This window comes from Ambystoma mexicanum, chromosome 8 (genome assembly GCF_040938575.1).
Source record: "Ambystoma mexicanum isolate Mex_15411 chromosome 8, UKY_AmexF1_1, whole genome shotgun sequence".
NCBI lineage: Eukaryota > Metazoa > Chordata > Amphibia > Caudata > Ambystomatidae > Ambystoma > Ambystoma mexicanum.
In genome coordinates, this window is record NC_090929.1 from 603701228 (window position 1) to 603725817 (window position 24590).

The window sequence follows — 24590 nt, forward strand, 5'->3', positions numbered from 1 at the left end:
GCCTCCTTGTCCTCCATGTGTTTAAGAGGTAAAGCTTGGAGTAAAAGAGCAGCAAGGGTGTGCAGGAGATTTTGTGGGAAGCAAATGCTGCATGAGTAAGGGGCTTTGGTGGTGTGGTGCATAGGTACACAGCATAGGCCAGACTTCTTGTTTGTGTTTCTAATGTATGTTGCGGGTGGATTTTTAGTGGTGTGGCACATGTGCCCCCCTGGGCTAGAGGGATGAGTGTATGGGCTGCATTGATACAAGAGTATGTTAGTAGGCCAGATGCACTTGATTGGTGGAAAGGTTCAGCAGTGGGGCCAGTGTGTTCGATGGATGAAGGAGGATAGGTTGTAGAGTGCCTGTGTGCTCTGTTGGTGGTAGGGTGCACGTGCTGTTTAACGAGTAGAGGAATGTCCAGATACTACAGGCTCATTTGTGGCTGTGCCGATGGGAAGCCTGCAGGCTCGGACTGGCCTAAAGGGCAATAGGGCAATTCCTGAACCAAAACCACAAAAGGCTCGTGTGGGCCAGTTTTTTGGGTTAAAGTGGGCCACTTTTTTGACCTATGTGGGGCAGTTTGATAGTTGCTTTGACCAGTGTTGCCGGATACATTTTCTTTAAAATGCACAATTTGCATCACATTTTATCAAAAAAAACTCCCCCTGGCTATTATTCAAACAGTCTCTCACAAAAGGAAGGAATTTCCATTTGCAACGGTGGGCCACTTTTTCACTGGTGCCCGAGACAACTGTGTGCCCCAGTCCGACCCTGGAAGCCTGCCTAGAAAGGAAGCTACCTTCTGCTCCTATCGCTGCACAGCTGCATCTTCAGGCCGGCCCACGTGATCACCCACAAAGGCCAATTTGTATGCAACATTCAAGGCACTGCAATTAGTCATCCCTTCTGCACTCGTAAGTGATGCTTATACAGCAGGGGGCCGCATGGATGGCAAATCCTCCATAGGTACTTACTGCTGCACATCTCCGCCTCTACGTGCTGGCAGCGAGCACATTTTAAATATTCATCGCCTGCGCTTGCGCAGATGCTCCGGGTGTTCTGCTCATTATGCTGTGCAGTTCCGAAGCCACCATCAGGAAAGTGCCTGTGGCGAGGAGGCTTTTACAAAGAATGCATTTTCCAAGTATGTGTTGAAGCAGAAAATGAAGTGCGAGTTGGCAGACGCAAACTGGATTCTGCCACTAAACTCAGGTCGTTTTTTTTTTAAGGTTTGATGCGTTGATCTCTTGACTGCTGCTATAAGAGTTGTCGCTAACAGTATAATATGTGGCTGATTAGTTATTTGGGGCAACAAAATGGCACTGAAGCCCTTTCCTTTCAAGTGACCTTAGGTTGGATGTCTGGATTTTGTGGTGCTAAGAGTCGAAAGATGAATTCAATACTGATCTCTTAACCTTTTCTCTTCTCAGACCCAGTGTCAGGTGGGTTGCATGTGGTTGTGGTGCTGGTGATCTTGTATGTTTAGTGGTGAAGGGGGGTGGGGTTCTCTGAGGTGCAAGGAGTGGTGGCCACCTCTAGATTTCTTCATCCTCAGAGGCATGGTTGTGGGCAGAGGGCAGTGCATGCAGAGCCTAGGAGGTGCGCGCCGCGGCTGCACAGTGCACGGACCAGCTTGGGGGCTGCTAGGGTGGTAAAGCATTCAGTCTGTCCCTGGCAAGCAAGGAAAGTGCCAGGCCTGAGCTGGCGATACAGAGACCAGGGCTTCACCCATCCTCTTCTGGTCACCTAGAGGTAACTGAACAGGAGGTTAGGCTAGTCAGACTGCTGTGCACTTGTGCAGAAGTTTATTTTATATAGAGCCTATGAGAGCGGCGCCTGGTGACCCCTTGGTTCATTATAGAAGCTGCCGGAAATAATCATCAATTTGCACCTTTTATTGGCAAAGTAGCTCGCTTGGGAGGGGACTGGTCTCGGCCCCTTCTAGTCGACTTTGTCCAGTACTAATCATGGCCTTGCAGCAAGTTGCTTGATGTGTCCTAACCTGGGGCTCCAGGTGTGGCCTAGCCACTTGTCTTCCAGTGCAGGCTAATGGCAGCGTTGAGGTGTAGCCTGACCAAGAGGCGTTGAGTGTGTCTTCAGGTGTTTTCTCACCAGGCGTATTTCTGCTAGTCCTAACTAGGAACATTTAGATGCAACCTAACCTGTGGGCTTTAAGTGTAGTCGGTATGGGTTGCTTCATGTTCGTCCTTACCAGGGGAAATCCTGGTGTCACCTATTTAGAACACCTCAGGTCTAATTTAAAAGGTACAGTGGTGGGGTCTAACCTGGTGGCTTCTGGTGCAGCTTAACGTGGAGGCTTTATGGTCTGCTTAGTCTGGGGTGTCTGGTGCAGCTGATCCAATGGTGTTCCATACGGAGCCTGACCCGTAGGCCTTAGCTGGGGGCAACCATAAGGGTTAAGGTTATGCTTAACCAAGTGGCTTCGAGTGAATCCTAACGTGCTTGCTTCAAGTGCAACCTAACCTGAATGTGTCGAGTGCAACCTAACCAGAAGGCTTCCGGTGTTCCTAACTATGCGGCTTCTTGTGCAGCCCAATGAAGGGCTTTCAAGTGAAGCCTAAACAGCAAGTGCTTTTAACCTTGACTAAACAGCTGTGCAAACGAAATGTATTTCACAGGCCTCTCTGGTACATGGTGTAAAAATGCACCTGTCCTCTCTGCCAGGTGACAATTCTCGACAGCTATCCCTACTTCCCTACTCCCCTCCACACCCCCCACCAGTATTTCCTACCACCCACGCCACGCTTGGGCAGCTTTCCTTGTCCCCTGTTTTTATTTATTTTTTTTATTTTTACTTTGCCCTACAACATGTTGACCCTAATTACTTTATGAACTCGTTCAAACCCCTCTGCCCCTACACCACACAGGAAGTAACATCAACTATTATATCGGCTTTCTTCATGGCTCCTCCACGAAGTGGGAACAAAGGATTCTGGGAAATGTTTGCCACAGCCATGACCAACTGAATCTAACTTCGGTGGGATTTCCAGTGTGTGATCTCTTGCAGTGTTGATGGCAATGAGCCAGTCCATATATCCTTGCACTAGGTCACCATTTATTATGAGTCGTATCCCCCTCCCACCACCCCCTCCCCCGCCTTCCCTATTTGATCGTTTTCAATATGATGGCGGTCATAATCCAGCATGCCCTTTTATTGTTTTATTTTTGAGTCTCCTTTGGCAGGTTTTTTCTGAGTCTGCTTCGGGTTGTGTGTGCTGCTCAGTCTTTCAGTGTAAGCTACTCAATCATAGGGTTGTAAGCTTGCTGCTTGGGTTGTACAGAGATTCCCAGTGATTGGTTGGGAAGGCAGTGCAATTTAGAGCGTGTACACCTTCTTACGGGAGGCTGTCTGTGGCTCAGATTTTGCCGTTTGTTTGCAAAAAACCCTCACTCCGAAAGCCATTTGAGCACGCTGGCCTGGGCGCAAAGCAAGCTGTGTCCTATTGGGCACGGCCTCGTTCTTAATTGCATTTCAGATTTTTGATTAGCATTTTGGTGTGGTCCTGCGACACTATGATGTATCCCAAAGCAGTGGTTTTAATTTTAACCTCAATTGCTCTGTGTTCTTTTTTTTTGGCAGCCTGGAAAGCATTTTTAAGTTAACCATGTTGAACTCCTTTGACATTTGACCAGCCACATTTGAAGGAAGTGTGGCTGAGATGAACAGTAGACAATAAATGTGCAAAGCGAATACATTGTGCTTTTCTGATTTATTTTGCTGAGTCTTTGCTCTTGAGATTTACTGAGTTGTGCATCGTGCAGCCTGCACCCTTTATGCTATGCCCAGGGAGAGGGGAGACTTACCTCGGGTTTTTCGGCATGCTCAATGAACAGCCATCTGTGGGTGAGTTGGCCAACAGCTGACGGTCCATTCCCATTCCTGCCATTGCCCCTGCTAAAGTTGGGTCGTTACTTTGTGGGCGACTTTTGTCACGGGAGGGCATGGCACGATACGCGCATGCGAGATTCTCCGAGATTAATATCTCTCCTTCATCCCTCACAGAGGCCAGCCGGACATCAGCAGCCTAGTGCCCCTAGGCCCCAAGTACGTCCTGAAGTGGAGCGCGGCCCTGCCTCAGGTGCAAGCGGTGGAGGTTGGCCAAGAGAGTGGTGGCTACGAGAAGGAGACCGTCTCAGTCCAGCACTCTGGATCCAAGAAGGCTTTATCCTCAAGTCAGTCACACAGTAAGTGGGCGCTGCAGTGCTGTTGTGTTACGTGATCTACGTAAAGTGCACCATTTTCCATTTGCGCGGCCTCTTGGAGCTGACAGCTGTATGAGAGAGTGAGATTGCGATCCAGAATAACACACTGATTGGTTTCCCTCAAGATCCAGTTCCCTGAAAAGGGTCCGGATTTGTAACCCGCTCTAATGCCCAAATGAGATTTGCTACTGTAGTCTTTCCCACCACTGTTTTGTAACCTTCTATGACCTTCAAGTGGGTTTGTTAATAGTGGGTTTGATTGGCGAGTAATAGGTGCAGGGCAGCTTGGGTGCTTGTTGATGTAGCAGATTACAGCCGGCACAAATGAATGAGCATGTGGAGACTGGCCCTTTAAAAGCAGTCTGCCCCACCTCCTCCATCTGCAACATTCATCAACGTGAATCTGCTCACTGTGTTTCGGATTCATAACCTTCAACGAGACACAAGCATGTATTATGACTGGGGGGCTTTTCCATCAGTCCGGTGGAGTTTCCTGAAATCCTCCAACTGCCAAGTATAGCTTTTTTATGCGTAAAATCTCCTTGGACCCCGTAATACTTTGTGCAGGAAACCTGCCCTTTTTGTTTTCTGATGCACCATGTGCAGCATAGTGTAGGATCACTCTCTGGATCACACTCCAGACTTCAACCAGAAACTGATTCATGACCAAAACAGGTCCCAAGACCAATGTTCCCTCTAATTATTTTTCTCTATGTGCGGAACTGGTTGGCTGCCGTGCGCACATTACTTTCCATGGGCGCAACCACTAATGAGGGAAGCCACTTTGTGAGCATGTAAAGTTAGTGAGCTACTGTCATTGAATATAGTTTGGAAAGGAATTTCCGCTGTCCATACATTTTAATTCTCTACAAATCTGTGTAAATGTTGCATCTTACAATGTTTTTCTAAACACATAGGTTAAAAAATATGTTATTATAAAGACCACTCATTGACTAGTACAAGACTTACAAATATTGCAAAATGTATGTAGCTGTCAAACAATTCAGACATAATACAATATGTATAGATGGAATAATGGCAACGAATGGGAATATGTCAGAAAACATGCTGGTAGGGATTTATGGGTCACTAAGTAATTCAAGGGCCAGTTGAACATGCATAGTTTGTGTAAGGATGTGTAATGTGTAATAACAATAATTTAATCGGAATAACTGCACCTCAGAATATGATGGTCACAATTCCCAGGCCTCTGCTTACTATCATCATTGCGTTGTCCTGTGAGTTGTGACAACACTTACTCAAAACAAGCCTTATAGCTAAGAGACATACACCATCCATTTTTACTCCCTAAAAACAGGAAAATGTGCACAACGAAAATTGGAAACAATGAACACATGGGAGCCTAATCCGTGCTTCTACCAACAAAGCTGCACTGATGGGTTTACAAGTTAGTTACAAGCAGAACAGAGGCATAGGAAAAAACTTGAAATAAAATTGCTGCCCGATCTCAAGAGGAGTTTTAAGAGGAAAGAACATGTTTTAATAAGCATAAAAAATCCTTAATGGAAAAGCTAATTACTTTTTCACTCTCTGAAGAATCATTTGAATCCAAGTAGGGAGCAACATCTTATCATAGCCCTGCTTGCAACCCTGACATAGGAAGTGAAATGACAGGGCTCATAATACAGCCCATAGTTGTGCCCTCCCTTCCTCACCACAGCCAAGTCAAAATTCAGCAAGAGCCTTACTGTGGTTTCTAATGGAGCCCATTGAAGAAAATCAAATATGTATGCCTTTTAAGTAAATAGCAGCAATGCTCATAGGTGCAACAGATGGAGTGCCTTCTTCTGTAACCAGGAACCCCTCTTCTGTAATTCGTTATCACTTAAATAAGTTGCAATGGGATGTTTGAGTCAATAAATGGAAGAACACATGATTATATAGAATAGCTTCACCGGCAGAGCATAGATGGAAACGGAAGGTGCAGTTTTCTACACTTTAGCAAACACACACCACATTTCCTTCTGGGTCATGCTGAAAGGTGTTACTTGGTTTTTCAAGTTTGCTGATTTGTTTATCACCAAGGAGTGTTCTCCTGTACCCTTCCACCTGTATTCCCCATCCCCCAGCTTCGGTTCTAGCCTCCAATACTAGTTGACAGAGCACTGTAAAAAGTGAGAGATGGTAGCAGTAAACACTCACTGGGATTATTTTAAGAAAATGTCATCAATAGACATGTACATAATTATTTTGCAGTGCATAAGAGATTTTTTGCAACAAACCCACACCTACAACAGTGAAGCTGTTTCTGTATAGCAGCAAGTTACCATATACTTTTTTAAGGTCTATACCTAATGGAACTCTGAACACTTGGAAAGGATGCAGATTGTGTGAAAACCATTCTACTATCTGAATATCCATCACTCTACTATTATAGAGAAGTAATGCTAGGCATATTCCATACCCATTATCCCTTCCAGGCCAAGAAAATGATATTGAAATGTTGCTCTCCACCTATAGGGTATTGTTAGCAGTGCTAAAGTAGGAGATGCTGAGCATACAGATTGTCTACTCAAAATCCTTAGATGGCAAATTATTATTTGAGTTTGAGAATGTGTTAACTTGCAAGGGGACCGCTGCAAAACACTAGGTGACATATGTACAAAGAAGGAAGAGGAAACATCAGATGAGGTTACACACCCAAGTACACTTCTTACTGGAAGCTAGTAACCAATTTGTGGCTGATAATTGGTTTACATAGTGTGGGTGACGCTTTTGGTAAGGCACCATGAGCAACAGAAATTCTGGTGCTTGAACATTATTCATGTTACAAAAAATATAAAACAAGTGGATGCAGGTACAAGTCTGGTAACCTTTCGTAGAGACAAAAGAGGAAGAGTCAAGGTTGATATCTAAATGTGTTCATACAGTAAAAGTGTGGTAGAGTCAAGGGTCGGAGTCATGGGTGGGGAGGGAGCATTATTTGGTTAATGTGTCCAGGCAAATCTTGGTTAGATTATGCTGTTCATGGAGACACTTTTTCATATTCATATTTAACCTCTTGTGCGTGTATTCTGTTGGGGATTTTAGGTTTTTGAGGTCATGCTTGCATAGTAGGGTAATGCAGAATATACCAGAATATGAAGATTACTTAGTGGTTTTAAAAGAAAACTAATGTCAGGTAATTGTTTTGGATTGTACCTTATTATTTCTTTTTTAATTAGGTGAGAATTGTCTGTGTGCGCTATCAAAATTCTTCTGAGCGGCACCCAGAAGCAAGCTGGGCAAGCGCACATGAGCACAGCTTAGAGGGAACATTGCCCAAGACTACTCCCTCTGATTTGGGAATACCAGGCCGACCTACTTACGCTTTGGTTACTTAGTTATCATGCCGAAATACTCCATGGACTTCTCCAAGCATGAACCCAGGGGCTTTGCTAGGTTTGTAAAAGATCTGGGGCTAGAACCCATTGCAAGTTCAGACGTCACATAGTTATATCGTATGAGCGCATAAGCTGCATTGCGCTTTCGAGCATTAATATTGCTTACTATACTGCTCATACCCATTTGGAAGTACTGCTGACATGCTATGTAGCTATAATGCCACTCCAAAGTGTGAACAACATTCATCCAATAGTGCTAGGTAATATTTCGTGGGGTTTTATAAGACAAAGAAAAGCCTTTGGACAGGACAGCCAAAGACTTGCTGTGGATTGAGAAATTGTATTTAAGCAGCAGCTGGAGAGCTCTCTGTTTGCCTGTGTAGCCAAACAGTCGATGTTGCCGGCTTTTCGGCTGACAAAACTGACAGGGGTAGCTAGTGTGCTTAAAAAAGGGGTGGTACATAATTAATTTAATTATACAATTTAGCAAGTGCGTGCAGCGAGCCAGGCTGAACTTGACCACTGGAGTACGTGTGGGGTGTGGGTGGGAGCTCTTCCCCATGAGGACGTTTTTGAAAAATCCATATGAAAATCACACATATTTCAGCATGGTTCTTCCAAAATAACCAGAAAAGTACATATGTTTCTTAGTGGTCTAAAGGGCTACCGAATACTGTACCACTAACAATCTGTGGTCAGCAGCATGCAGGCAGGATACAACTACCCAATGTAACATAACAAACGAAAAGCAGTTACAATTCCAACATAGCTTTTTAAACAATGAAATATATGGGTTTCTTCCGTTACCGTGTGAGTTACATTTAGTAGAAATGCAGTGTTGGTAGAAAATACTACAGTAAAAATGGACAATGCATTTCCAATTCCAACATAGATAAGCCAATTGCTGTTAATACATTTAAATTTAAAGATACATAACACAAAGCGAACATGATTGTAGCACTCATCTCTCTACTGAAAGCCCAGCATGGTCCTGCAATCTAGATTTGGCCCATTGTACATCTCAGCCAATTGTGAAGTCTCCGTAAAGCGCTGAAAGGTCTCTCAAAGCTACAGCTGCTCACTGGCACAGTTAAAGCAATTTGAATCATATTTTTGTACAGTTGGAAACATTTGAGGATCTAAAAGCTTCTACACTACCCATTGAGAGAGTTTGACCTTTCTGTTTCTTTTTAGCAAAATATTTTTTTGCTACAAGTGCTTCCTCAGACTTAAATTCTATTTTGTAATGGTTTGCAAATTCCCTTAAATTCTCAGATAGGAAGTTTGTGGAAAGTGGACTGCAAGCTTTGTACCACAGGAATATATTCATTTCTCTATTTTCCTGCTGGGGATTAAAATGTGTACTTTGCAGTGCTTGCATTACAAGCTGCGTTTTCTCTTCCCAGGGGATATACAGAAGTGTTATCGCCTCATTGCCTTTTAACATTGGTTCCTCCACATCAGCCACTCCCTCACTCCCTGACAAACCAGGCTCTAGAGCTCTTCAGTGGGCATTTAGTGTTTAAGATCCCTGCTGGCTGGCCGCCTTTTGATATTTGTCGGCTATTATCCTTATCTTTACCGCCATTGTAATGTATGCACCCCACGGTGTTTTCGCTCTAAGCAGGGAGCCCCCCTACCATCATATTTAAATGGACCCCCACTCACCTTCAGCGAGGCATGCCAGTAGTTCTAGCTCCTGGTGGCCTAGTTTGTGAAAACAAAAAGAAGATATCGAGGCTGAGTACCCCAAAAGGAAATACACCAAACGCGGGTTACAAAGGAAAATACAAAGATCTTTATTTTATACTGAACAGTTTCAAAGGACAAAGCAACAGATAGCTATCGGCCCTCAGTACAACACAGCGAACTCCAGCTTGGTTCGGTGTGCTCAGTGAGTGGGACTGTACATTAGAATAGTCATGCCTTTTATGCAGTCCAAAACATGATGTTCAACCCACCTTAAAGTTAATATTAGTTAATACATCACGGATTTAGGGTTCGTGCCAATTTCATACATCTATACATTTAGGGTTTACCTTTAATACATTCACTAACAAGTCAAAATGGCAACAGTATGTCTTCGGATTTCTCGTAGAGCCTTCTCAAACATTTCTATACAATGTAGTCAAACAAGTGTTCACATTTTGGTATTTGAACATATTGTGCTTAACATATGCTCATGGATTAGCTTTGTTGGTGCAGGTAATCCTCTACACACAGGTCAACGAAGGACAAGGTCTCAGTTCATGACCCTAACATGTGGTCTGCAGGCAAGTTACACATTAGTTTGTACACAGAGGTCAAGACGGCCATGTTACATTCGGAATGACACTGTCCACCGTCTTAGAACACAAGGAGAACTTAAAATGGCGGATAGATCTAAAATGGCGGTTTACACTGATCTAAGGTCAAGACCTTGCAAAGCGGATTTCCTCGCAAGTGGCTTATAAGCAGCTTGGCGTAGGCCAATATACATATATTCATACAGTATAGGAGACACTATATGATTTTCCGTTCAACAAGTTAGTCACACTTTGAACCAGTCACGGGGGCTCCACCTACCAATCTCTCCATGGGAAGGTGGCTGCTGAGCAGTCGAGGGACCAACCGTAGCGTAGTGCTTTTTTCTCAAGGCTAGCCCAGTTTAGCCACCCACCACAATAAGAAGCTTGGCATGCAGGAGGAGGGGGGCATCTGGCCCACAGTGCCCACCATCTGTGGCCTTGGGTGTAAGAGCCCCCATCCATGCCTGACTTGCGGGAGCGCCCTGGGGGGACAGCTGATCTGGCTGTGCCCCACATATTCCGAAGTCGCAGCATGCACCGTTTGTGTCCTTAAAATCCCCATTTTATCCTTGGGGCAGCGCCCTCGCTAATGTATGCACTCCGGCCACGTGCAAGGCCCCAACCCCCAGCCAGAGCAGAGCCCACTCCAGACACCACCAATGAATTAATTATGGGGAGGGGGTGCCGCACGCCATATGCTCCTACCGGGGGTAATGGGGCTAATTCGCAGCAGCAGCAGCGCTATCCAAAGCATCCATTAATGACTCCACACCCCCACTCGAACCCGAAACAGGACGTCCATACCTCAGAAATCATTTTTTTTGAAAATATGTATGACTGCCATTTTTCAAGGGGAGGGGCTTTCCAAGGTGGCGCCTTGGAACACCATTTGTTGTATATGCGCCTTATAAATATCCTATAACAAAAATACAAAATCAAATACAAGGTGACCCGGCTGGCTGCTCCTGTAGTGTTTTTAGCATCAAGATGACTTCGGGCAGATGTGCACTTTACAAATGTTGATAACATAACCCTTACAATTCTTGAAGGTGACCCTTAGGGTACTTTAATGTTAGGGGTGGGTCATGGTCCAGGAGATTGAGCTAAGTGGGTGCTCCTGCCTTAAAGGACATGGTTGGCTGGAGTGAGCGGGCACTTGGTGTGGGCCAGTGAGTGTTGAACCAGGGTTTTCTACTACAAGTAATCTGTTCCAGACCACTTCAATTAAACCATAGTCCATAAAAAGGAAAACAAGAAGGAGGCTGGGGTATATTTGCCTTGCAGGCCGATGGAAAGCAAAATGGGTTTGGTTGCCCTAATGGACAGGTATCAGAGCTGAACAGATGCGAAAATGTGAACAAGAAAGGGTCAACGAATACCTAGGGGTTGACAACCAGGGAGGCTATATTGTTTGAAGCCTAATTGGATCAACCATGGGGCTATTAGTCAATTCATTAGTATTCAGTGCCAGAAGAAACAAACAGAACAACCAAGCAATTGTTTTGGTTAAACAAGAAAAATATATTTGTGCTTTTTACAAACGTTTTGTGCCATAAGCGCACAAAGGAACAAAACTGGCATGGGAAATGTTGGTAAAACCCAAAATTAGCATAGGAAATGTTGGTAAAACCCAAATTAGTAATAAAACTTAGAGGCGTGTAGAAACCCCAGTGATTAAAGTGACTGTGAGGACCACGTAGGTCTCCACAGAAGGTGTTCGAGAAAGAAGAAAAGCTAGAATATTTTATCCAAATTAGTTATTTCACGTAAGTATTCGCTATTTCTGTAAAGGATACAGACTGTAGACAGGCTGATGGAGCAGTGTATGACGCACTGACGCCCCTCCCCCCTTTACACACATTACGAACCCCCTCCTTCTGTAACAGCAGGAGATCTGCAGGACAGCCACCTGGGCTGCCTTACATACTCTACACTATTCAGGTACCCGTGTACCGGCAGTAGGTGAAAGGGATGAATGAAAAGATTTGAAATACAATTGTTTCGAATCAAAAGGACCGAAAATCAAAAAATCGAATGAATTTTTTCCCAAAAACCACAATTTCTACCTATACCAAGCTCCCGAAAAAATATACATTTAAAAAAAGGCATTCAATCATTTTGTTTTCGATCCTTTTGAGTCAAACGTATTGTATTCAACTCTTTTTCGTTAGACCCTTCGACTGGACACCCCGTGTACCATCCCAATGCCACCAGTTGAGAGGCAGACATTGAACTTATCCAAGTGGTCCTTCACAGCCAGTTTTTCTTAGAGAAGGAATTGTCTACAGGGAAATAGGGCAATACAGTGGAAGGTTGGCGAGATGGGGCAGTCATTCACATGCCAGGTATGAGATGGGGCAGAGTCAGTCATATGTCAGGCATAAAATGGAGTCTTGCTAGTCCTGTTTCTGAGGCCAAGACTTTGATTTTCCCTCTTGCCCAGTCCGTTCCTAAGGCTGCTTTACTCTAAAGCCTCACTTGGGGGCTTAAGCTTCTCCATAATTTCCTTCTGGTGACCTGATCTGCTTACAAACTGGCATCCCACAACTAAACAGCCTACTGAGAGGCCTGTACTAAACAGCCTGGAACTTGAACTTCTCCCGAGAGGACTGTACCAAACAACCTGGAACTCGCCCTTCTACCGAGAGGCCTGAACCAAAAAGCCTAGAACTCCCCCTTCTACTGGGAGGTCTCTACCAAAAGGACCATCCAAACTTGCTGCATTCTCCCCAGAAAATACGTTTTTTTCTCCAGCATTGTCCCCAAAATGTAAACATCTCCACCCATTCTCAATTAAAGGGCTGTAAAATAGCTCAACTGGTATATAGGGCTTCTGATGGGATGCATGCAATACCCATAGGCTCAAATGACCTTGGGTTGATCTCTATAAAGGGAACAGACAGGGAATTGTAGCGCCCGTGACAATAGCGCTTGTCATCATTTAAGATTGAGTGGTTTATAATTCGCCCAACCCTGCATTCCCACCTGGTTGTAGCTTTCCACGGGGCACCTTATTCCAGGCACAGGAGGAACCCGTTTGCCAGCCCCAGAGGTGTAGAGAATGGCAGGCCCTGCCAAGACGGGTCAAAAATGCCCGCTTCTGCGCAGTCCTCCAGAAGGTCACCCTCCTGCGCGGGTGCTAATAGAATATCAACGCGACTATGGCCTTCATTTGAGGCTTGTTCGTATTTAAAAATCAACACGTATATATGTTGCCGTGTATAGGCGTTCTTTTCAAGAACGAAAACCTTATTTGAAAGAAAAAAAAACCATTTTACAGTGATATTTACTTAATGGGAAGCGCTGCAGGCCTTTATCTGTGGCCTTTATTTTCGCTTATTTGTGCCCATGGCTGCAAGAAAACTCAAAGACCACTTGTTTCCCTTTCTGTTTTCTCCATTAAAAGTACCAATTGGGGTGGCAGCCTTGTGGCCTTGTAGCGCTGCGAATAGATGCAGTGGAACTATTGTTAGCCTCTGAAAGATGAAAGGCTGAGTCGCCCATATGCGGATGTTAACTTGTGAGTTGTACAATTCACGTTGATAACCACAACAGGCACCTTAACCGAGTAGGCTATCGTAGTCTAGGTTTTATAGAAGACCCCCAGAGACAGAGGGCAATGGCATACCACTGAAAAACAGCACAATATTGCTTTGTGCAAGAGCCCGGAAATAATGCAAATTTAAAGCAGTGGGGGCTTTTCAACAGTAGTATATCAAGTGGGTTATGCACAACAGCTGATGTAGTGTGGTGAGGATACAGCCTGGCATTGTGGCCCTAGGCCTAGCCAGCAGAATAATGCACGTCACGTGACCAAGCCAGGTGCAGTGTCGGTACGAGCTAACTTTTGGGTGCTGCGTAATGGTCAGAGGTTAACGAAATTGGACGCAAAGAAGGCTTGCCTACATGGGAAGGGTGCTTGATGAAAAGTTACAATATCGAGGTGGGTGTTAGGGTAGTTTTCCTAAAGTTTAGGTAGACTTTACAAAACTATCCCAATGGTTTGTAGATCCCCAACTCTTAGTATCCGTCTACTCGTGGAACCTTGGTTAAGTGGCAGATCAGTCAGGCTTATTTTAAGAGGAAGATGTAAGCTGTGGATAAGTAAAATGAACCTAGTTATTGAAGCACATCAAAGAAACACACATACATTTATATAAAATATAGATGTATTATATTTACACAAGAATCACTTTAAAATACTTAGCACAATGAACCAAAAACACTTAGGAATACTTTAGAATACTTTTCAAAGCCACTGCTTAGTTTGCAGTTCATTGCGGTTACAATTGTTACTGAGTTTGACAGTTCTACCGTTCTACCGGTAATAAGGTGCAATTGCTAATCTTAGGAGAAATACTGTAAGTACATTCATTGACTCTGCATAGACATATAAGATAATGACTTTTGGGAAGGAAATAGTTGTTTAGTGAAAAACTAGCAAGGCTTTAGGTTCTGGAGGCAGTTTCTTTGCACAGAAAGTCTTTTAAGGTCTAAAATGCAGCCCAAGCTAAAGGCAGTTACTGAGAGGGCTCGAAGTCTTGACAAGCAGCAAGACAACGAAAACGCCTGTGGATATTTTCTAGTCTCTAAGAGTTAAGAGGATACAGCCAACGTTGGCGACCCTGTTAAAGGACTCGCTAAAGAGATGCATGTAGCGGCTTGTGTCAGGGGTAAGAGGCGGTTGCCCTGAACACCTCTTTGTGCACTCCAGTGCTCAGGGGCGGCTTTTCGCATTAAGGTAATCAATACTTTTTTCCCACAGTACCTTTGGTTTGATGAAATCTTTGGGGCTGGTTTCTCCTCGATCTGGCAGCTCTGGACACAACCTCTGGATTCCTTGGTCTGGTGACAAAAAGCAGGGCAATGGACAGATCTCTCAGCAACAGTCTCAAGCGAGGACCTCTGGCACGGATTTCAGCAACTTCTCTGGTAACTGCAGTTTTGGCCCCTTTTCTGCAGCGCCAACAAAGGGTACGCTTCACCTGGTCAGTTTTCTTCGGTTCCTGAAGTCCTGCTGAGGGGACTTGGATGGGTCGGATTGTGTCTCTGGAGGTTCACCTGGAGCTCAGCAAAGACTTGGACAGATTCAGCCTTTCCACAATGATGCACTTCAATTGGGTCGGAGGTCTCCTAGTATTGAGGTTCCGCAGCTCTGGAAGCACAGAGGACCTCGGGAGATGGCTCTGATTAAAGTTTGTCTTGGGACTGATTGTTCCCACCAGTCAAATGGAAGGAGCCGTCCTCTTCGGAGTTCCTCTGTCGCACAGAAAACGGGGTCAGCACAGCAGTGGTCCCTTCAAGGTGTTGCAATGGGTCTGCAGGCATCTCTGGTTGTCTTCTTCGGTTACTTGAGCTTCCAGTGGTTGACTTGCCTTTCACCTCATGAACCTCACCTTTTATTCAGTTTCAGCACACACTCCCCTTCAATCTCTCTCAGCAGTTTACAGAAAGGGGCGAGTGGCACTCCAATCAGGACAGCCAGAACCCCAGTGGGACCCTACTTCCTGCCTACCCAAACACACTGGAGCCTAGGCGGCGATACCCAAGGGTTCCATCCAAAGGCAAAACACTCTCACAGGCCTCCCCACCCAGGAGGTAGAATAAGGGCTAGCAAAGAGCAACCACGCTAGTAATGGCAAAAAAGAAAGGAGCCACCAAGTTAGTACTTGGGTGACCCTATTGTGCCTAACTGGGGCTATGGACACAGCCTGCGGTAAAAAATCACACAATAGTTGGTAGAAAACATCCACTGCCACCAGCCATAACTAGGAGATTGTCTATGTGACATAAGGCACAGGAGCAGAGTGAAGGGAGATGCTAGGTATCCACTTGGCACTCCGCATAAGGCAGGGTGTGCCAATCTCTCAGAATATAAAGTTTTAGGAGAGATACTAAGTATTTTTCTATCCATAAGAACTGTAGTTACTCTAGGATATAGAAACTAATCTCTAAAGAGAACCCAGAGGGTTCCCAGCAACATTGCCTATAGGGAGCTGTGTGCGGCGATAGTAAAAGACAGATGCCTTAAAGAGATATGGAGGAAAGTAGATTCCATAGGACAGGTCAAACACAAAGAACAGAGTTCAAAAAGATCGAGCACGTAAGAATCAATGAGTGGAAAAAGGCTCCACTCATTCAGGATTAAAGAAAAAGGTCCAGAAGTCCAGCAAGAAGTGTGGGGGGGGGGGGTCTCACTAGGAGAGGGGATGAATCATACAAATTATAAATCTCCCGAAAATATTCAGGGATGCCACACGCTTTTTCAAGGAGACAAAATATTAGAATAAACCGTGGTACAATGACTTGAGCTGTAGCCAGGAACCCAAGAACAGGATTACAGTGGGGTTATCTTTAAAAATGCAATTTTTAAGATGTCATGGTTGTCAGAATTGGGGTTCTAAAAGAGGATTCTACAGTTCAGCCTAATGTCGAGACTCGGGGCTAGCATTTTGGTTGCAGCCCTTGGGTATCTGTCCGGGGCTACAAACCAAAGACCCTGTGCTCTAGCCTCCCCAGGCCTCCCTAGCAAAGCCTCTGCATGAACCCATCACCCATAGCACTAATGTATGCCTCTTGCTGCAGTTCCGATACATTTATTGCTTAGATATCAGACCATGCCCTAGGTTCCATAATTTTTTCATCCTCCAGATCTCAACTTGTTGTCGTACAGTTGAATCTGCCACTCTAAGCCCCCTAGTAGTTGACGCTCCCCATTCTCTGAATGGCTGTCATGTGACGAGGACACTCTCCTCATTCATATCCTTTCCTGCCTACTGCTTTTCTGGGCAGTAATTGAAAGCTTTGTGTGTCTCCCACTGTGCTTCGGTGCTATAGTTTTACGAGGATCATTAAAGCGTGTGGGAAACGATGAAACACGGAGAGTGAGAGACATTAGTGCATATTGATCAGTCGCTCCTGATGTGTTTGACTGGAGAGCCTCCTGCTAAGTTATTCTTTGGGGAAGAATCCCAGCGACTCTCCCCCTGCCTCATTCTAGTGGGCACCCAGACAGACGGTATCCCTATTCTGCAGTTCAGCTGCCCAAGAACACCCTTATTTTCCTTCTTTCTTTCATAACTTTATTCAGCCATCAGGCCATCAAAGTGCATTGTAACACAATATTATACAAAATAATCCATAGCATAATACAGCACATCATCAAATAACAAAATGGGGGAGAGCACAAAAATAAGGGGAAACGAGCCCTATTCAGGATATTGCCAACTCCATGTGCCCAACCGCATTAGTTCCCACTATGCATCGTCCCGGAGGTGTAAGGTTTGCGCCAATTAGGAGAGTGTGTGACAGAGTTGTTCCAGATGGGCCATCGAGTCTTAGTTGAGGGTACAGGCTGATTGAGAGCCCGCTCTTGGCCATCCGAACAACCCCCCACTTCTTCCTGGGACCCATTTGGCCACTCTCCAGTCCTAAAAAAACTGTTCAACAGTGTCATCGAAATTCGTGCCCTTGTTTGAGACTATACAACATCCCACCATGGCATCCTTGGAGACAAAAGCGCAACCCCTGATGGCTCGCAACTAGTGTAGGCTTTCGTTTAGGAGGGCACCCCTTGGTTCTAGCTTGTTCATCGCCAGTTTGGGCACCCCGTGATGAAATACAATGGTGCATCTAGGCCCTCCTTGATCATGGTGCTTAAAGATCCTCCCTCATGTGCTCTAGTTTCCTCCGCACTAAAGCGTTGTGTACCAACGGAGCACGAAACATGGTTCACCAGTAAAGTGGCCTTTGACTTAGGTTTGGGCACCCCATTAATGTCCCTGGGCTTAACATTACATTCATGGGGGCATTGACAGGATGTAATCTCCCAGGTGCCAGATTGTGGCAGACAGCATTCATTTCAGGAGTTGCTGGATGAATCTGTTCAGTGGGGCATTCCGATGGTAGATAATTAGGCCCCTTGTGAGTAATTGGAACAGTACAGGTCTCCCCCTGCGGCTGCCCTCCCCTGAGTCACTATCAGGACTGACGGCAGCTTTCTAATTACTGCCAGCTCAACAAGAACCTGGTTGTACTTGCACCCCATGTGTGTACAGTCATCCTCGGCAGGTGGATCAGTGACGATATCAATGCCAAGATTGGTTGCATTTTGTGGGGGATTGGGAGCCCTAAGTGGGGTTAAGCAAAGAAAAGAACTAGCCCCTGAGCTTGTGGGTGACTAGAGCTCACTCCAGGTGATACGTGAGGAGCATGAGAGGAGATTGCGTACAGATGCATCATGAATCGCTCTGCCCACTTTGGCCAGGGAGGTTGGAGCAGGGGTAGATGCAGCTACTTGCGGGTGTAGCCAGGATGACAGCCTCCCTTGGAGGGACTACCAGTTTTGACATCCCAAAATATGATGGGTTAGATGGCAGATGCTTGATAGACATGATAGGGGATCTGGGAACTTGCAATACCGGGGGGTGCCAAATGAAGTTGAAGGGGGGAAACAATCATGCCAACTGACCCTTTGGCTTTGTTGTTAACCATGTCACTACATGCAGAATTCCCTCCAGCTGTGGCCATGCTTCTTTTAATGGCTGGGGCTTCTTGGTTATTGTCTGTGCAACCTACTCCAGAGCACATATCAAACAGATCACCCAAATTGCAGAAATTCGCTACCTGGTGGCAATCATCTGGTGCAATCCTCTGGTGCTATAGGGACCCCCACCCCCAAAGCATCTTTACTGTCCCCTAAAAATCGGTGAATATCTTCAGTCAACAAATGAGCCTCCCCCATGGGATCAATGGGCTTGTTAGCAGGTAGCTCAGTTATCCCAAGTGTCCCCCAGGAGCAGGGTCAGTTTGGTGACTTTAGATAAACCCCCCGTTGCTGCTGCCTCCTTACAACCAGCATCTTGCACTGGGACTTGTGCACTGGATAATCTTGTGCATCTTGAGAGGCAAGCAGAGTACAAAAGAGGAGCGGATGGAAGGGTGGAGGTGGGCAAAGGCTCCATGAGCAGGATTTAGGGGTACCACCATTCCAGAACGCTGTCCAAACAATGGACCACCACCTCTTCCCATAGCAATTTCCAGCTCAACCCTGACTTACTTCAACCTTCGCCTTACTCTCCCTTAAGGTACTCCGGAGAGGGTTCACCCTGGGTTGGCATTGGACCCCTCGGTGCGCCGAACACCTGCAATGCCAAACGCTGCACCCTTGCCCTGCCGTGAGCTTCACGTCTGCGGGGCTGCAGCGGCCGATTTGTATACTGGGGGTGTGGACTGGAGTTTCCAGGACCAGGGAGTGTGTACTGCGGCGCCAGACACTGCACCCTTGCCCCATCATGGGCTTCACTGCTGCGGGGCTGCAGCGGTCAATTTGTGTCCTGGGGGGTGCGGCCTGGAGTTGCTGTGATCAGGGAGTGTTTCTGCGGCGGCAAACACTGCGCCCCGGCCCTGCCATGTAGTCCTCTCCGAGGTTCAAGAGTTTACCATTGTCTGTGTGGGAATCGAATGGTTCCCCTCTAGAGGAATTTTTATTGTGACTCACCACACAAGAAGTCATGCCTGTGTTTGGGTCCTGAAGAAAGTGGTACAGAAGCGATTGGTATCCCACTGAAACCGGTCGATCAGCAGAATGTCTGAACACCAACCAGTTTTTTGCTGTTTTAAAGTTGTACAAGTGAACAGATGAGTAGGGGGTATTAAAAGCAAACTACACTCCCTCCGGTTCTCCTTGTCCCGGTATTTCTGGATTTTAGTATAGTATGGAATTTGTTTTCTACACACTTTTGTTGCACTTCTCTGAAATTGCACAAAGGCTACCTAGCAATGGTTGGAGGACCAGCTTTAGCTAAATCAGAAGGCTTCTAAAAAATATTTGAAATAATAAAAAGACATCTGGACTTTAAGTATCCTGCCTATGGGCCTTTGGTCCAGGTTGAGTGGCCCACTTGGTACAATATTGGATTTTGCGGACTGCATGTAGCCTTGTATGAAACACTGTGTTATAGGAGGCCAGTAGGAAGCTTGCACAGCAGGAGAAGTGGAATCATTTGCAGGGAAATCAAGCTGGTACTCTGAAGAGTACACTTACTAAAGAGGATGAATTCTGCAGGCCTTGCAAATTCTTAAGTGTACCACTAGGCCTGAAGGGCAAGTTGATTAATTTACATACTCGACCTAATAGAAATTCACTATCCCCATGGTAACAGGCTACAACCTCAGGATCCTATAAAAAAAGTTGCTGGTCACCAAAAGCACACTCCATATTTGGTGCAATGCTGCCACCAAAGGCTAGCCATGCACAGTGAAATCTTTATTTGTCATTTACTGCAAACAGGTTGTTTTCAGGAAATGTAAAAAAATAAAGTTTCAAACATCCCCATACTTGCCAGCAAGGTCGAGTGCCCTACAAATGGTACACGTTCTTAAAAACAAATCTCCTCGCCATTGCGAGTGGGCTAGTAGATTTTGCAAGCCCTGTTCTGTATTTCAAAGTCCAAATATAATAACAATATCTCTTGAAATACCCCTGGGAAAACAAGTCATCAAAATATTTGGCGTAGTGAATGTGTCACCAAAAGCACATTAACATGACAGGAATTAACATCATAGGGTCTTCCATCTCCTGTCCCCTAACTACGACACATAACATAATGTGGAATAAAATCAGTGAAGTAAAAAACAACTGCAATACATATATGCTCAAGGTAGAGTAGAGACCGCATTAAAGGCACAAACCGGCTCATTATATGTTTGCTGGTATACTGGCGGTAAATCCGTCAGGATACCGGCAAACTGAAATACTGATAGCGAGAGTCGGTCTGGCGGTATTACCACCAGATTACGAGTACAAGTTGTTAGTCCCCATTCCATGGAGTCCAATTGGACTCCATCAGCGATTTTGCCTGTATTACAGGCACCAGTAATACCAGCGATTTTTGCTGGTAAGGTGCCTGACTTACCTCCACCTCTGCTGGAGGTAAATCAGGCATCTCATTGGCAAACTTGTAATTGGCCAGTGCGGAAACATTCTGGTAAACATTAATAGCTGCACGTTAATTCAACATATACCAAATAAAGCCTCCTATGTCCATGTACTGCCATTTTATGCTCACCCCAGAGCAAGAAATGCCAGCATAACATTTCTCAAGCACTTATCACTCAGTTGGAATATTTAAAAAACAGTTCACAAGCATTTATAATCATTTCTCTTCTGAAACAGTTCATTTATTCTTCAAGCATTGAGTAAACAGCTTAGAAAATGTTCACTGACTTTTCATTTAGGTAATTTTCATTTTTCCTGCCCTATACATGCCTGTGTAACACTTATTAACTGCTTAAATAAGGCATGTTGCTAGTAGTTTGATTGTTTAGTCAATGCTTAAGAAATGCCGTTCATTTTGACTGGGGCAGAATAGTAATTTGTCCAATACAGCTGTGCAGGCGCAGATGCTGTAATGATGTGCCAAGTATAGCATTCTATGGACAGCTGCTGTAATTTGTTGCCAGGTAACATCATGCCATACATCCTGGCATGCTTAAATTGTCCATATTAGATAAAGCATGTGATTCCACCAAAACGGTTTCAACGGCGTATTGAGATTTGCCCCCCCCCCCCACCCCAGAAAACATGTAGGGACAGTTAGAAAAAAAGTTTTTTTTTTAATTCGTATTTCTATGCTCACTGTTCCATTTGGATGGGAATTGGGAATTGAAAAGCATTGTAACAGGCTTGACGTGCTTCACTGGGGAATTATTTATAAAACAAGTAAAAAAGACAGACCGCTTATTTAATCCTTTTAAAGCAAACTAGAGGAGCAGAAATCGTTGAGTCTGGCCTGGTCAAATGGACTGTGCATTTTATGGGTCTATTTTGCATTGATGCAATGTTCATAACAAGGCCCTTTTCCCTCTTTTTAGAAAAGTCGAATCTGGGTGGTTTTTGCATTGCTGCTGTGTTCATAACTAGGCCTTTTTCCCTCTTTTTAGAAAAGTCGAATCTGGGTGGTTATTGCATTGTGGCTACTGTTGCACTGTGTCCCATTGACTCTCTAGGTCCCCACACTGCTGGGGATACCGTTGTGTGTCTCCTGTCTGGCTCTCCTGTGTGTGCCCTACTGTGTGACACTATACCCCCCTGCGCTTCATACATTGTGCAGCGCTTGGCTGTGTCTCTCTTTTGCTCCCTCCTCCCCTACTTCACACCTCACACCCACTATGGTGCTTTCCGTCTCTCCCATCTACTATAACTGCTACTGTAACTCCTATCCCTCACACTAAGTCTGGAAGGAAGAAGCTCAAGAGGGACATCCTGGTTTCCAACCCTGGCCTGCCTATCGCTGATATCTGCATCAGTGCTTCCTCCAGACAGACAGTTGTTCCTGCACCAGTCCTATGGCCCCCTCATATGGTCTCAGCTCTTTCCTATCTCTTCCCCTTCCCTTAATGGTGGCACTCGGTGGGAAGTCCTCCTGGCCTCCTTCCATTCCTCCAAGACCATCATTAATGTTTATCTGAATGGCACACTCTTGGTCCCGGGCCCTCCGCCCAACCCCCTCCTCTTCGATAAATGTCTGCTCTGTCTTATCAACTTCCTTTGCCTTTTCCTGCTACTTCTACTAACACCTCTCTGCCACCTCCTGCCTTTGCCACCTCTCTGGCACCTCCCTCCTCCTCTATGGCTACTATGCCACCTCCTGCTACCACCTCTGCGTGTCATGCCACTTACCTGGGGTGCGGGGTGCGCCTGCAGGTCCCGGCGCGCCCCGTCCTGGCGCATCTACCCCGATACAGGTTGGGGGGACCTCGGTCATCTGCGGCTCTTGCCGCTTCCGGGTTTTCCCGTTCGCATGGTTCGCGCATGCGAGGAAGGCCGTGTTTCGCCCTCTGCGCATGCGTCGTCCACAGAGCGCTCGGGAAGTCGCAAGCTTGCTTCCCAAGCCTCGGTTTGGGCGCGTCAGCACCTGGGGACAGCACAGCTTGCGTTCCAAGCCTCCCGGGTGCTGCCTGCCCTATATTAAGGGCCAGTTTGTTTGAACAAACCGCGTCTTAACGCGGTTTGTTTCCTGATCGCGTCTTCGCCTGTGTTACTCTTGAGTAGCACCTTGTCAGCTTTTCCAGCTTTATTTTCCTTGTCCTTCCTTGCTGGAGTTTCCTTCCCTTGTCTGCCCTTGGGGGGAATTCTGCCTCTTTCCTTCCTTGCCAGTTGGTTCCCTGGGCTTCCTTCTTCCTAGCACCCTTCCTGCCTTCCAGTTCTTTCTCCTTGTTCTGCCCCAGGGTTCCTTGTCCCTCCTCCCTCCTTAGCCTGTTGGTTCAGTGCCTTGCCTCCTGCCTTCCCAGGGGTTACTCTGCCTACTCTTCCTTTCTACTGCACCTGCCAACTTCAGTTCTCTTCATCGGTCTACTGCTACTTCTTGGAGCCTTGCTGTTGTATCCTGCTGTGGATTTTCCATCCAGTCAAGACCTGCCTTCCCTGTCAGTGCTTGCACTGTCCCGACGTCACGCAAATCAGGGAAGTGCGCATCCGTGGCGTTGGGAGCCGCTTCACCACTGACCTTGTTTGATTTCAGGGTGGGTGTTGCGCTGGTTCCTCGCGTTACACATTCAGCAACCATCAGTCGGACAGCCTGGCTACTTCACCACGACCATCGACTGGAAGTTCAGGTACTCAGCGCCCACGAAACGCTTTTCTTAACACTGCCCACACTCTGGCCCCTCTACCACTTTCGCTGGATGTACCTCAAGTCTGTGCCCCACCCCAGAAGACTTTTGAATGTGGCAACCTGCTCCACGTCGCTACTCTCAACTCTCGCTCTGCGATAAACACTCCTCTGACATCTGCCATCTCCTCGACGAACCTGACCTGGATGTCCTCACTCTCACCGAGACATGGATCACGGCCAGCTCTGTCACAAGTTTTGACACTCTCCTCCTGGACAGCTACAAGATCCTCTCTAAACCCAGAACCAACTGACCCAGAGGTGGAGTGGCCCTGATCTTTCTGTAGTCGGTCCCTGCTTCTGTCATTCCTATGCAGGCCTACACCTCCTTTGAATGACTGGTGTGAAGGCTATCTATCTCTCATGGCCTCCCTCTGACTGTGGCCACCATCTACAGGCCTCTGGGCCAGGTTGCCCTCTTCTTCTCAGAGTGGGCTGACCTGTCCTCCTCTATCCTTGCCTCAACATTTCAACTTCTCCTCCTCTGAGACCTCAACCTCCACCTGGATGCTTCTAATCCCCCCTCTGGATGTTTTTCCGCAACCTCTGCAACACTCTGTCTTCATTTTACCTTCTGGTCCGACACACTCTGCCGGACACACTTTGAATGTTCTCAACTCCCCAGACATCCCACTCTGTAACCCTCTCACCAATCCTCTGTCTTGGACTGACCACTTTCTGCTTTCATCTCACTTGAAACTCTCAGTCCCTCAGCCAAAGCCCGCTCTAACACTGCCACCTACCTTCTCGGTCATTTTGAACCATGAAGTGTGTGTTAGTGGATGCCTTTGCCTCTACTTTCTCTGCTTCCCCTACTCTGACAGAGCCCTCTCTAACCTGCATCTCTCTATCTCCAATGCTCTGGACATCCTTGCCCTAGTCATGAGAATCTGTCTGAAGCCTACCTCCAAGTGCAACTCTTGGAATGACTCCGACCTCTCCACCCAGAGACTCAAGTGTAGGATGGCTGAGAGGAAGTGGAGGACTTTGGGTGCATCCTCTGACAAACTGGCCTGCTGCCTGCTCCAAAGGCAATACAGAATCTCTGTTCTTTCCAAGAAGAGAGTCCGCATCCAAGC

General features: G+C 46.1%; 1 protein-coding gene across 9 annotated transcripts in view; it reads left to right on the forward strand.

The window, feature by feature from the left end:
* Nucleotides 1–24590, forward strand: part of ARHGEF10L (Rho guanine nucleotide exchange factor 10 like) — a 972373-nt gene that overhangs the window by 732684 nt on the left and 215099 nt on the right. For all 9 annotated transcript variants that reach the window (XM_069610308.1, XM_069610311.1, XM_069610312.1 and 6 more), the window contains one exon: nucleotides 4007–4188. In XM_069610308.1, coding sequence (XP_069466409.1) covers nucleotides 4007–4188 — 182 coding nt within the window. The remainder of the gene's footprint in view (nucleotides 1–4006; nucleotides 4189–24590) is intronic.